We start from the raw sequence: 15,027 nt of genomic DNA on the forward strand, positions 1-15,027 counted from the left end.
TAACTTAAAAAAAACATTCTCTAGCTTTTAGCTACTGTCCCAAATTTTGCTCCCTCAACCTCACATAACTGTCATCCATGTCACAACTAAAAACTGTTCACAGAGAGATACTGCTTCTCGTCCTTAATGACCGAAGTTCTGGATGAAAATCTGTAGGCTACCGCTTGGCTCTCTGACAATGTTGGTGTTTTCAGAAGTATATGCTGAGAAATGGTGGAGCTGTCTATGTAAAGGTGTCTAACTGTTCTACAAACAGTGGACTCGGCTTCTCTTCATTCATATATTTGTGTATATACACCTTCATACCCTATATGTATATGTAACTAACATTACAACTAAGATATTAAATCAATACTGCAAACTAACATTACACACTGAAACACATTTTATAATACATTTTAACACATAGGAAATCCACAAAGCATTGCTTCTTGCTGTTGTCATTGTGCATATCTTAGACGAACCTCTCTCTAATCGAAGAGTATTCTGAGATTGCAAAGCACATTCTTACAAACTTGAAAAATTGTCACTAATTGGTAGATGAGACAACATGATGGTTAAGAATAATGGCTTTAAAATCAGTGTAGATGCCATCTCAAGCACAGGTATTTACCACATGACTTGGACAAGTTTCTAAACCTCTCTTTAGCTTAGTTTCTTCATCTGTTAATGGAGACAGTGCATACCTCATAGGATTGAGAGAAGTAAAAGATATAAACATACAAACTTAGAAAAATGACTCAGGCAATATATGTGTCTAATGAAGAATAAACATTATAATTCTTACTGCAACTGCTTATCCATAAGATAGGTCTTATTACCACATGACCAAAACAAGATGTGGAATTACATTAAATTCTAAGGTTGGTATACAACCATAAGTCTCATTTTTCAAGTTTTTGTGTTCATCCAGCAGCTGAATTGTTATTAATTTTACAGGTGTTACAAGTGTGAACTAAAATGAAAACTTATACTAATTAAATACTTCTGATGTTCAAATCCACTGTTTTAAACTTTGTTATAAAAAATGTTCTGCATTAAAAAAGTAAGACACTACATTATGATGAAGTTTATATTTCTATGCTCTTTGTTGTCTCATTCCAAAGGGAAAAAATTACCTCTTCTAAATATTTTGTTTCCATTAATGTCTGTCATTTGAAGTTTACTTCAAATGAATAATACATGTTGAAATCAAGTTTTAAAAAAATATTAACCCCTTATCTGGTAGAGTACTAAATTTTGTGGATGAGTCTACTTATCACCAAAGAATAGCCATTCAATCTCTACTGTATTTCTTTCAAGATGGGCCCTTTACTTGACAATAAGACTGATGAGAATGTGCAAAGACATTTTAAATAAATGATCTGTGTTTGTTTTTCTTTCTTTGTTGCAGTCATTCTCAGCACAGCACGGCAACCCGCCAGCCTTCTGTAACTCTCCAACGGGCCATCTCCCTGGAAGGGTAAGATAATAATATGGAGCCTTCTCTTAAACTAAACCGTGCAGTCTCATCACTTGAACGTAAAGAAATTTTCTTTATTTCTTCCTTTCTTTCTTCCTTCTTTCCTTCCTCCTTCCCTACCTACCTTCCTTCTTTCCTTAGCAAATATTTATAAAACTTATGTTATATGCCAAGTACTGTGCTAGGTACAATGTTTAACAAGACACATAAGATCTCTTCTTTCCCTTCAGAACTCTTATTGTCTGGTGGGAGGGGCAGAAATACAGACACAAATTTGTATCCTGTGTAACCATCACAAAGAGAGGCATATAAGAGATTAAGGGAGGATCCAGGTTGGAAACATGGATGAAAATGGGCATCAAAGGAGGGGGAAGCAGTTCAGGATGGTTTCAGAGATTATATAACTCTCAAGCTGAGAACTGAAGCATCTGTGGATATTTGCCTGACAGACACTGGAAGTAAGGGTACTCTGAGCAGAAGAAAGGGCATGTGCAAAAACATGAATACATGAGCAACCACGAGGTGTCATAAGGCCATTAAGTGATCAAGTGATGCAGCCTATGGTGTGTGAGACAGTGGAGCAGGAGATAAGAATGGAGATGTTGGCTGAGCAGGCTTACCTGTAGAGGACTTAGTGTTTTGTATTTCTGAATTCTCCAATCAGGTAAAAGCTGGAGAAGATGGAGGGAAGGGGCTAATATTTCCCTCTACTTGCTTGATAATTACAACAGTTTTAATTGAGAACATTTCATTGGTTAACTTATAAAAATTAAATCATTTTACTTTTCCAATCTCTGTTACCAAATTTGCTTTCAAACCTATTTCTCGTTGACAGGTAGGCTTCCTTAATGACATTTCAATTCAAGCCTTTCTGTTTTAAAAGTTTGTTTTGTTCAGACCTATGTCCCTCCTTCTAACTTAATTAGGGCTTGAGTTCCACCAGAATGTGGAGTTGACAGAGGTGTTGTCTTCTCCTTCTCACATCACCCTGTAGATTGTCATTTCTCTTAGATTTCTCCTCTGGTAGTATTGGGGCAAAAAAGGAAACTGGAAATGGAATTTCCTTATCATTCCACTGTGTCCAGTCCCTTTTTCTTGGTTATCTCTGGTGATGTAGCCTGGATGGGTGGATAACCAACCATGCACAGATGCTGGGAGACTCCCACAGCTCCCCCAGCCATGTGGTCCCTTGGATGACTCAGCTGTCTCTTCCACAGAACTCCTAGCAATGGCACACTGTGACTTACCATGCATGCACCACTGCCTGAGCCCTAGCAGTCCCTCCCATTCCTTCCAGAGTGCCCCTTTCTCATCTGTCCTCAGCAGCTTCAAACATGAGGCTTGCAGGCATGAGTGGCAGGTATCTTTCCTCCTCCTCAGGTTGAGCTTACCAGGGACAGTCCTTGCCTCTTCTCTCCCTGGCTGACCTTCTTGTCTTCACTGCCCAGGGTTCTTTTCCAACCTGGGTAGCAACAGGGCAATGCAGCAAATTCCATGGGTAAGTGGATATCCACCTAGGAAAGAGACATTGCTCTTTACTTCCTGGAAGAGTATAAATACTATAAATACTTTTCAGAGTGCCATTTCTTGCCCTCAGCTCAGGATGTCCCTAAACCCATAGGAAGGTGAGCAAAAGGAATGTGGCCTCTCCATAGTCACTGCACTCCCTGAAAAGGACACCTCCTTCCCCTGGTAGCCTGCCTTTTCTGTTTGTGATGGTAAAGAATGTCAAAGCACTTTTGTTCCTGTAGTAAACAAACAAAAACAGAGAGATAGGGGTGGTTGCTAAATATGAATTTAGTTTTGGAGAATTTAAGTAACTTTCTTCTCAACAGGGCAGTGTCTTAATTGTAACATTTGTTCTAGTTCACGAAACAAAAAACAAAAAAACAAAAAAACAAAAAAACAAAAAAAACAAAGGCAAAGTAAGTACTCAATCAATACTTCGCCGCATTTGGTTCTGTAGTAATATTGAAGGTGGTCTAGATTCTGGATCATAGCCAGAATCACTGAGTTTAAATCTGGGCTCAGGAACTTATGAGCTGGGTGATAGCAAATGGCTTGTTTTTTTGTTTTGTTTTGTTTTTTGTCTGTTTGTTTGTTTGATTTTATATGTTCAATTTCCTCATCTGTAAAATGTATTTCCTTACAGAGTTTTTTAATAATTAAAATTATATTTATTGTTTTTTATATTATTACTGGACTTATATGTGTATTTGCTATAATATAGTATAATGTTCATTGCTGTTGTTATTGTTATTCATAACATATACTTAATTTATCAGGCGGGAGAGTTTCACATTTATATTAAATAAAGATTCGTTAAAACAGTCAGGGACTGGTGTCATCACTACTTTAGAGAGACTTATTCCTATATACACAGGTAATGCTCATTTGTGGAAGCAATCCAAATCATTGAGTTTGCTTCATTGTTGAGTTAATATTTATATACAAAAGTATTTTAATTGCCAAGATTATACTTAAATGCTTGTTAAACACATTAAAGAATAGTGTAAGCCTTTTCTACATATTGGCTTATCCTCAGCTCCAAAAGACAGAATATAGGACCTGCATTAAAAATTCTCTTACACGGGGCGCCTGGGTGGCGCAGTCGGTTAAGCGTCCGACTTCAGCCAGGTCACGATCTCGCAGTCCGCGAGTTCGAGCCCCGCGTCGGGCTCTGGGCTGATGGCTCAGAGCCTGGAGCCTGTTTCCGATTCTGTGTCTCCCTCTCTCTCTGCCCCTCCCTCGTTCATGCTCTGTCTCTCTCTGTCCCAAAAATAAATAAATGTTGAAAAAAAAAATTTTTTTTTTAAAAATTCTCTTACATTTCTGGTATATATATCTGAGAAAGTTTAGGACAGAGAGACTACATAAACACATGAGAGGAAATAGTCTCCCCCAGCCTGTTAACAGTCTCCAGTTGGACTTGAGAATGTTCATCAGTCAGCACTTGTGACTGAACTCTCCATACCACCCCCATCGATTTCCCCTTTCTGGAAAGAGCCATAGTTTAGAAAAACTATTCCACAAAACTCACTGATCACCTTCTCCAAAGGACTGTGATCAGTTTTGAATTCTGCATGTTAAATCAGACATGGAGAGCTAGCATGGAAAGTACATCCAGAGTTAACAAAGGGATGGGACAGCATTTTATCAAGGAAACATGGACAGGGTCAAGATTCTATGATTGGAAGAAGGGAGCTTATCATTAATGAGATTACATTCAAAATGTGCAACTTGTTGGGAATAAAAATAGTACATATTCATGGATAGTCCTTTAAGGGAAGAGAAAAGAAACTATTTATCAAGTGCTTATTAGGTACCTGGTATGTTCTCATTCTCTCTCTCTCTCTCTCTCTCTCTCTCTCTCTCTCTCCCTCTCCTCATCCATTCATCTATCTTCTCTAATTTTATTTCCAAAATAGTCTTATGAAATAGGCATCCTTTTTGTAAATCTTGATTCTCAGGAGGTTAAGTACTTTTCTCAAGGACACCTACATAGAAAGTAGCACAGTTTGGATTTGAAATCAAATTGGAGTCTGCTGTACAACAGTGCAGCATAAAAAGTCTTTATTGAGGTGGAGAGCTCTGGTCACACCATTCATAAAGCACTTTCAGGATAAGTGAGACATAGTGAAGAACTTCCTAGGGCTTTCATTTAAAAAATGATAAAGAACCAGAACTGACTCTAAATCTGGAAACCATTAAACAGAGCTAATAACCCACCATTTGGGGTGGATCTGGAAGCCCATGTACATGCTACATGGCAGAGGTGTTGTTTGTGGTACAGGTGAGAGTGGGGAGCTGAGCTTCCCACTGGTCTCAACTTCACCTTCCTTGTTCCTTATGAAGATCTCCCTTGGAAGGGTGCAATATGGCTGTCATGCCACATATTGGTCATTAACACAGAGAGGATTCCCTCCAGCTGTTCTAAATAATGGCATTTTCTTCTAAAGCTATTTCCAAATCTCTTATTTCTTCTTACTCACAAAAGCTTATTAGCAGTTTGCCAATAAATATTGTTTTAGCCTTTTGCACTGTTTTCCACTTGAGTGAAATTACCTCTGTGATAACCACAACCACTAATGCTAATTCTCTGCTAATATGAGACCAAAGATGTGAAGGCCTTACCCTGACATCATAAATGGAAGAGTGAGTCCTTTTATAAAAAACACAACTTGTAATCTCAGCTATACTCCATTGTTTTAGCTGGTATAAAGCATTTTTCTTCATATCTAGTGAATCATGCAGTATGAAAAATACTGTTTTCCCTGCAATCATGGAAGGAAATAGAGTCTGGAATCAAAAAATTGGTTTCAAATCCTGCCCTCTTTGCCATCTGTTGTTGTCATTCTCAAAACAGGACCCTTACCCTCTGTAAGCATGAGTTTTCTCCACAACCAAGAGGAGAATAGCACAGGACTCACCAACTTTCTACAAAAATAGCAGGTACATATTAGGCCCTCAATAAGTACTAGTTGAATATATATTTATTCCAAGTGTTCTGAAAAAACAAAACTTTTATTTTTATACCCACGATTAGCTTGAAGACCCACGTTGAACACCTGCTATTAAATATATATATGTATGTATATGTATATACTGTATATGTGTGTGTATATATGTATATATATGTATTTGTGTAAAGCATTTCTGGATATAAAATATTTGAGGCAGAAATAATTTTGTGCTGCAGGAATATTTAGAAGGGGATACCTCAGTAATTCTCCACAAAGCCCAGAACACTAAAATTCATGCTCTAAGTGCCCAGCTGGCCAACAAATAGAGAGATAATGTGACATACAATCATTGTCACTGAGCCCATAGTGGGAAAGTAATTTTTCACTTTGCATAGGCCAATGGGTCTTTAACAGGATTCTCATTAAGGTGTTATACTGCTGAGTGCAGGCAATCAACTGAAATTGGAAATTTCCTTGCTTCAAAATTCTCTTTCCTAATGCTTTTGTGAAAAGCAACTACTTAGGATAATTTTTAAGTGAATGTACTTTAAAAGTCCATATGTTTATATATTTTTCACCTAAGTTGCTATTTACTTGACATAAAATAATTGGAGATATTTCAGATTTCCACTTAATTTGATCCATGAAGACAACTAAACTGTCTAATTGAGCCTCTACCTAGAGTTACTGCTGTTTTTTAAATCGATATCTGAATCATCTTTAACTATGCCAGACATGAGGAGGCAGAATAACATCCCCATTAACAGTGTGAGCTCCTTGCTTCAGGTTCAAGTTGACAGATACAGCCCACACCTGAATCTCTTCTTCCTCCTGAGACCCCATTAAAAGGACACTTAAAAGAATAAAGAAGACACAATCCCATAATGGTAAAGGAAGTGGGAGAGGTATCAGAGGCCAAAAGATTTCCTCACACTTCTGGATGACAGCAGATGGTGGGGTATAGATGGATGAAATAGAGCAAAGCAGCCCAGACTTAGATCACCCAGGGAGTCAGGGCCATTGTGTTCTATGTAAATGCCATCTTCTAAAGTTGTTTCCAGGGATGCCACCCACAAAAAGGCCCACCACAGTGCAGCAGCATTAGATGCCTACAGCTCAGGAGGCGGCAGAACTGCCTAGCAAGCCCAGGAAATTCAGAGACTTCAGAACAGTGACAACAGATGGGCTGAGAGCAGAGTCTGAGAATAGGACTGAGGATACCCCTACTCAGCACACACACTCCTGATACAGAACAGCTTCAAGGCAGTGACTTACCACCTGTCAGAAAATGAAGGCTCTTCTCTAAAGAAATAGAATTTCTTCTGAGGAACCTAGCTAAACTAGTTTGCATGTAACCACACAGCAGAGCCCTTCATGGTATGCCAATTACAGGGACAGCTTTCAGGTTTGCTTGCCTAACCTGAAGTCTTTCAGTGGAAAAGGCTTGCCCTTATCTGCAGCAGCCCCTACAGCCTTTCTACTACTTCATTCTTAAATATGAACAGCCATCCATGAGTTACTGAACAGTTTAACAAAACCCATAAAATGACAAAAAAAAAAACCCAACAATAAAATACACATACATAGAGAAAAACTATCCTCAAAGAAACATGTCATTCTGGTAACAAAATAGAATTTAAAGAAATACTCTCCTTATAAGCATATTGTTAACAATATGGAGATAACCACTGGAATTAAAAGTGAAATGGTTACAAGTGATTACCTCTGGGAAACCAGGTAGGATTCTCAGGAAAGGGGACACAAGTTAAATTTTGAGGAACGTATTTGGAACAAGGTGGAGATTAAAAAAGGGAAATCATGTGCAAAAAACTAAAGTACTTGGCTAACACAGCCCAAACTAGGAAGTATCTGCAGCTATCATGTAGCTTTCTCTCATCCACCAGAGGACATACACTTTGTTTTATCTTACTTTAGAAGATCATTCCAGCAACATCATAGAGGTACTTTTCCACTAACTGGCATTTTCACCTCAATGAAATAGCTGCTCTGTGAGGTGTTGACCACCCTTTACAAGTAGCACTCAACAAGAAACCAGATGACCCTCTTCATGAATATTATAGAAGGAATTGTTTACAGAGTGGATGGTTTGCCTAATAGACCCTCACTAAAAATCCCTCCAAATAGAGAGGTCTGTGAGTATCCAAAGGATAACCAAGAAGCAGTCTTGTCTGTATACAAATACATCTAGGAGAAAAACCATCCTCTCAGGTTAACTGTTCGGTGTTAATAGCATCATCATTCTTTCTTAGAGGGATTGGCTGGTCTTGATAAGAACAGCCATGAACCTATGTTTGACACAAGAGACCCCCTCGCCACACTCTAAGACCACTCTGGATTCTTGAGACCATGGCACCTTGGCACCACTGCAGCCAGAGAGCCTCTGGCATTCCCATGTTGGGTCTGAACAGGTGTGCTTCCAAGGAACACTCTGGGAACACAAGCTTGGCTGGAATCATTGGTTCTCTTGTCCTGTACCCATTTCCTTTTGCCTTTATGGGAGCTTTTTTGCAGCTAACATGCTTCAGATTTTTCAGGATGATGCTGACTTAAAATAGTCTTGGTCTAAGTGCCCCGATATGTGGTTCCAAAACACATGGTCACTGTAGAAAGTGTAAGCATCATTGACCTGAGAACCAGGAGATCTGGGTTCTAGGTTCAGTTCTGCCACATCTTACTATGTGATTTTGAGCAGATCTTAGATACTTTCCAACTCTAACATTATAGAGTTTAATGATCTTTGAAGATAGAAAAGTTTGGCTTCTGAATTTGTAAGAATATTTCCAAACATGAGGCCTAAAGGACCACTGGGCTTTAGATAGCTGGCCCTCAGGGGCAGTGGCTTGAGTCATGTCTGCCCACACACACTCACATATCCAGCCATCCTTCAGGATTCATAATCAATATGAATGGTCAATTTCTTCCTTACACAGAAGTCTGTCCAAAACATTTCCGTGCCCTGATCCTCAAAAGAAATACTAGGCAGTGTTTCCCAGAGTAACTGAGAGGAGCCTGGTATGCTGAGAAGTACACTGAACTACTTTCAGACTTGAAGGGGAAGCTTTATTCAGGTTATTAGTTGCTGGGATCCCTGGTCAAAAATATAAACCTTTGTTAACCACAGAAATGTAATTGACCTCACCAAAACAGGGGGCCAAGTTGGGTTAAGTGGAGAGAATTTTTGTGTATGTTTAGAATGCATTGAGAGAGCGTATATAGTTCTTGCCCTCTTCTTTATTTTGTTCTCCTGATAGCTGAAGAGTTTACTTAGAGAGAATATAGGAAAATTAAAAATACAGCAACTAGGGGCACCTGGGTGGCTCAGTCAGTTAAGTGTATGACTCTTGCTTTCAGCTCAGATCCTGATCTCATGGTTTTGTGAGTTTGAGGCCCATGTTGGGCTCCGTGCTGGCAGTGAGGGGCCTGCTTGGGATTCTCCTTCTCTCTTTCTCTGTCCCTTCCCCACTTGTGCTGTCTCTGTCTCAAAATAAATAAACTTAAAAAAAATTTTTTTAATATAGCAACTAGGTGATATTTAGAAATGCTTGGAAGAAATCAAAATTGCTTCTGACTCCTCCAAAAATATTTTTGCTTGTGATTTATAGTGCAGTAAAGACAGACTAGCCTCTTGGGTCAGAGTGCCAGCCTCACTTTTGTTGCTAGGTCACCTGCTGGGGGATCCTAGCTGTGGGGAAGAAAGAAGGGAGTTTACAGACCCCTCCTTTCATCTCGAGAGGGAAAAGGGACCTTCAGATCTTAAACCTCAGAGGACCCATTAGAAATTAATCAGAACAGTGGATAATTCCAGAGTGTATGTTTCCTGTAGTTCACACCATATGTTTGCTTTTCATTTCTCCTCATGTCCCTGCAGTTTCCTCCTCTGCTCCCAGTAGAGCTGTCAGCTGATTCTCCTTAGCCCCATTTCTACTAGCCTACTGCTCCTTTTTTCCATTTTCTTACTTGATAAGACATTCCTTTCCCAGGCCTTGTAATCTTTCTTCCTTACACGTGTGGAACTGAAAGTATAAAAGGTGTCATCACAACAAACTCTAAGGATTGCCAAAAATTTATCAGTGTTGACAAAATGCTGAGGCTGCAGAGAACTAGGGCATGTATGTGGGCTGCCAATTCATGGGATGCTAACTCTCTCCCAGGGCCTGGGTTTCTGATGCCATCTGCTGTTGAAATAAAAACTGTGGGAAAAAATAAAAACAGAAAAATGCCCACTTCCCTGGATATGACAGATAAAATTTCTCAAATTTGGAATGTCAAGTAAAATATCAACATAGATTTTGGGAGGTGACCTTGAAGATCCAGATTTATATATTTTTTCAGCTAAAGACTTATTAGCATTACTATTCCATCAGAGAAAGGCTCTCTTAAAGCAATGAAATAAGAAAGACATAAAGAGTATACAGTACTCCAACACAAATGCAGGCCATTTGGAGACACAGACTGCAGAGCCCAAAGAGGATATCTTCTGTATTCAAATGCTAAATATATAACATTAAATATTACCTATTTAATAGTAGGTGATATGTTTTAGGAGCCTTATGTGGATCTCATCTAGTTCTGATAACAGTTATTGTTTATGGGCACATTATCCCACTTTATGATTGGACACAATGGGGCTTTGAGGAGTTAAGGGTGCCGCCCAAGGTCACAGAGCTAGTAGGTGGCAGAATTGAGATTTAAACCCACATTTTAAAATCACCACCTTTCCCTGCCCTCTCAGAATTATAGGTGTTTTATTATTACAAATTGGCCAATTTGGAGGCCTAAGTAAGTTGTTGAAATACAGTGTGGAATTCAATATGATACCTGGGGTTTGGGAGGTTTTTGTCATGATAGGCATTGTCAAAAATCCAGTTTTCGGGGGCGCCTGGGTGGCGCAGTCGGTTAAGCGTCCGACTTCAGCCAGGTCACGATCTCGCGGTCCGTGAGTTCGAGCCCCGCGTCAGGCTCTGGGCTGATGGCTCAGAGCCTGGAGCCTGTTTCCGATTCTGGGTCTCCTTCTCTCTCTGCCCCTCCCCCGTTCATGCTCTGTCTCTCTCTGTCGCAAAAATAAATAAACGTTGAAAAAAAAATTTAAAAAAAAAAAAAATCCAGTTTTCATATAAGAACATAAACAAAAATAGCACAAGCACCTAATGGTGACTTCACTTATCTTGAAATGTGCTGAATTAGAAGTGGAGGAATGATATTTCTATACTCTTGGCATCTGTTTTACCCAGCAGGACTAGGAAAAAAGCCGGGGTGACAGGTCAGGAGTCTGGTTATCAAGTGCTGCTGGGCTATCCTCTGTGGTGCCCTTGCACATGGAAGATATTCATAGCCAAGCAGCTGGAATTTATTTTAGAGGGATGCCACAGAATCCACTAGGGAATTTGGTTTGGGTGTCTGTTTTTTAGTAAATCTTCTTTTCTGTGCATAGTTCAATGCCAATGTGATTATTTATCCGGCATGTTTTCCTTGGAAAACTTTTTAGTTTTTAATAAAGTGTTTTAATAAAGGGCTCAAAGTAAGTGATAAATAAACTTCCTCCTTATTATCGTATAATTAAACATACTCAAAAAACAGTGTGCTACAGAATATTCAACTAAAAAATTGCCCCTCTTCATCAATACTCCTAATTATTAATGCTATGGGGCACCTGGGTGGCTCAGTCAGTAAGCGTCCGACTTCAGCTCCGGTCATGATCTCACAGTTTGTGAGTTCGAGCCCTGCGTTGGGCTCTGTGCTGACAGCTCAGAGCCTGGAGCCTGCTTCGGATTCTGTGTCTCCCTCTCTCTGCTCCTCTCCCACTCACACTCTGTCTCTCTCTCTCTCAAAAATAAATAAACATTAAAAAATAAATAAATAAATAAATAAATAAATAAATAAAGCTAATAATAATATGATCATCCATGATGTTGATTGAGATGGCATTGAAGAGCTAGTTAACATACTGAATGACAGGGTGTCTGGGTGCCTTAGTCGGTTAAGCATGGTTTGTGGGTTCGAGCCCCACTCCAGGCTCTTGCCAACAGCATGGAGCCTGCTTTGGATCCTCCCTCTACCTCTCTCTCTCTCTGCCCCTCCCCTGTACTCTTTCTCTCTCTCTCTCTCTCTCTCTCTCTCTCTCTCTCTCTCTTTCTCTCTGTCTCTGTTTCTTCTCTCAAAAATAAATAAACATTTAACATAATGAACCAAGGAGGAATTTTTTAAAAAGCACCCAGTCATAGGTTTGTCAACCTATTAAAAATGAATGTAGGAAACCTATTCTATGACAGGATTTAACTGCCCAAACTGGCAGAAAGACTTAACAGTCACAAATCTCCCAGTTGTAATCCTGGCACCACTTATTATCACACCAATATCCCTCTTTGAATGCTGCCCTTTTTCTTCTATCTCTCTAGTATTAAGGCTACTCTTACCAAGTTGCATGAGTTTGTACCCAATCAATAAAATTAATTGGGAATATGATGATGAGCCCTGCAGACACTACCTCTGCCCCCCGTCTGGCAGGGAGAAGCAGCTATTAATCAAATAATCACACAAACGAATGTAAATCTGTGACTATGCCAAGTACTGTGAAAAACTGGCCTATGATGCCCTGAATGCCTGTAATAGGGGATCTGTAATAGGGTACCAGGAGGTCAGGGATGTCATAGAAGGCTCTCACCTTAACAATGAGGAGACCTTAACCAGGCAAAGAGAAAGTACCATCATTAATGACGGCACAGGCAGTGATTACAAATCTGTCTGGATGTATTTCTGAGCTGAACACTGACTAGGGCAACATGAAGTCAGTAGAGCTTGCCATTTAGAGATTTATAATGAGGAGGCTGACTCATGGTTGACTGTCTCCCCCAGAGAGGCTTTCAGATGGAGGTTTGCTGTTGTTTTATCAGAACTACATGGTCTGCATAGATGTGATTTTCTGAATCCCTTCTCTCATCAGTTCTGCTGGTGCCTCGGCTTTTGTTTGATGTGTTGGTCTGCTTGTTTATCTGCCTGTGTGCCAGAACTCTAAAATCTTTCCTTGCCCCTGCTGCTTCCTATACTTCTCTTCTTCTATCTTCTTTCCCTGGTCCCTCTTAGTTTGTTTTTTCCTCTCCTCTTTTCTCCATAAACTCCCTCCTCCTTTTCTTTTAGTCTTGATTCTGCATTCATTTCTTCTTCTTTTTTTCCCCCTCTTTCCTTCTGCTATCCATCCTGAAGGTACTAGGCTCATGTTTGTCCAGGGCATTATAATTTACAAAGAAATCTCATGGATGTTATTCTATTTGACCCCAATAACAATTTCATAAGAGAGCCTGAGTAAGAATCATTTATCCTGTTTGCAGATCTGTCGTGAGATAGGTGACTTCCTCAAGATTGCATATCTGGGAAAAGGAGGAGCTTTGACTGCAAACCGGATGCTTATCATTCAGCCCCACATTGACATCACTAGACCATCCTACCTGAAAACAAATGTTGAAGACATCCCAACCACGTCTTTTAGTCTTATTGACAGAGGCAGTCCTTCTTTGCCCTGTCTTTATCATTCACAAAAATGAGTCTAGACAGAAGTTGCGGTCAGAGAGGTTTTCTGGTTGCTCATTTATCACCTGAGCAGGAATAGCCTCAGTCTCATCTGTTGAATATTTACTGGACATTGCATTTGACCTTGAATTGAACCCCTTGTAAAGAATGATTTTCATTATATTTTTACCTTGCCTGGCTGTGATCTGGGAGATGGGATGGCTGCAGAAAGCAGGGAATGAAAAAGATAGCTTTGAGTATCATTTATCAGCCTTCATTGGATTACTCATCTTGAGACATCCATCTTTATATATCCAACTGAATCTGGTGTTTTTCTCTGCATATATCGCTAATCCCTCAGAGACTCTCAAATTCCATTAGGGTATTTGTTTACTTCCTCTTCCTGGCCAATTATAAAGAGTTTAAAGAAAGAGCACATCCATATCCTATGCCACAAGCCAGATGCCCCTTTATTACCAGAAAAGCAGCCAGTGGTCTTTATCCTTTATTTAATCTCTCTGCTGATTTCCAGTCCTGGAAATGTTTACTCTACTGAATATGCTTTTAAGATGTCAGTCAGCAACCTTTATTGACTGATGGATCACACTTGGTAAAGTCTCCTGCTGGTTACATACAAAGTCATACTGCTCAGGGACAATTGTGCAGGAGACAAGCACCACCCATCCATTCTTTCAATTAGTGGTTGATTTGACTGATGTACCTTTCATTCATTCCTGCACTCAACTACGTATTCACTGAATGCCCAATATGTACCAGGGACTGTAGTGAGGAATTTAATATAATGAAGAAGAAGAAAGGTTCAGTTCCTGCTTTTGAGGAGCACACATTCTAGTGGGGTGACACAATGTTGACAGTTGCAATAATTTGCTGAGCTTGTATGTTTGTAGTTTTAGAACAAAAGAACAAGCAGCTGATTTGGGGAAAACCAGTAGTGCTGTTGGGACATGGTTATGAGTGTTTTTATCAAGAGACTACCAAACCCAAAGGGAAAAGGTACTGTCTCCAGACTGAGGAAATTCCATACTCACGTGGGCTGGTAGTAGGAGTCGGGAATTTTAATTTTAAGCACAGGTCTATAAAAGCTACATGGAAGGGTAGAAGGGAGCCATGCTTGTCACAGCCTTTTAATTCTGAAAATAGAAATTCTCCTGTGATCAAGCATCAATTATGCACATTGATGGGAAATCGCATTTCAGTATCAATGTTACATGATATTTAAATGTTTATACAAACCTATATTTAGATGTTTACACAAACATCTCTCCACTTACAGTGATTTTTTCTTCTGTACCCCTGAAATGCTTGCTTGTCCTCAATTTCCTCTCCTTGGTATAGCAGCCTGGTGTAATTTAAAGAACATGATGTTTTGATTTCTCTCTACTTTTATTTAAATACTGGCTCTTACTAATTTTATCACCTTGAGCTCTTACTGAACCTCTCTGAGCCTGTTTCTTTAATCTGTAAAGACTAATAACTACTTCATAAAATTGTTTCAAGAATTTATTTTTTAAAATATGTAAACATCTTAGCATAGTTCTTAACAAGCACTAGGTACTG

The 15,027-nt window shown here is 39.4% G+C and overlaps 1 protein-coding gene across 20 annotated transcripts in view; it reads left to right on the forward strand.

Moving 5' to 3' along the window:
* Window positions 1-15,027, forward strand: part of DLG2 (discs large MAGUK scaffold protein 2) — a 2,073,554-nt gene that overhangs the window by 1,684,190 nt on the left and 374,337 nt on the right. For all 20 annotated transcript variants that reach the window (XM_043580064.1, XM_043580065.1, XM_043580066.1 and 17 more), the window contains one exon: window positions 1,394-1,462. In XM_043580064.1, the coding sequence (XP_043435999.1) occupies window positions 1,394-1,462 (69 nt within the window). The remainder of the gene's footprint in view (window positions 1-1,393; window positions 1,463-15,027) is intronic.

The sequence above is a fragment of the Prionailurus bengalensis genome, chromosome D1 (assembly GCF_016509475.1).
Source record: "Prionailurus bengalensis isolate Pbe53 chromosome D1, Fcat_Pben_1.1_paternal_pri, whole genome shotgun sequence".
Classification (NCBI taxonomy): Eukaryota; Metazoa; Chordata; class Mammalia; order Carnivora; family Felidae; genus Prionailurus; species Prionailurus bengalensis.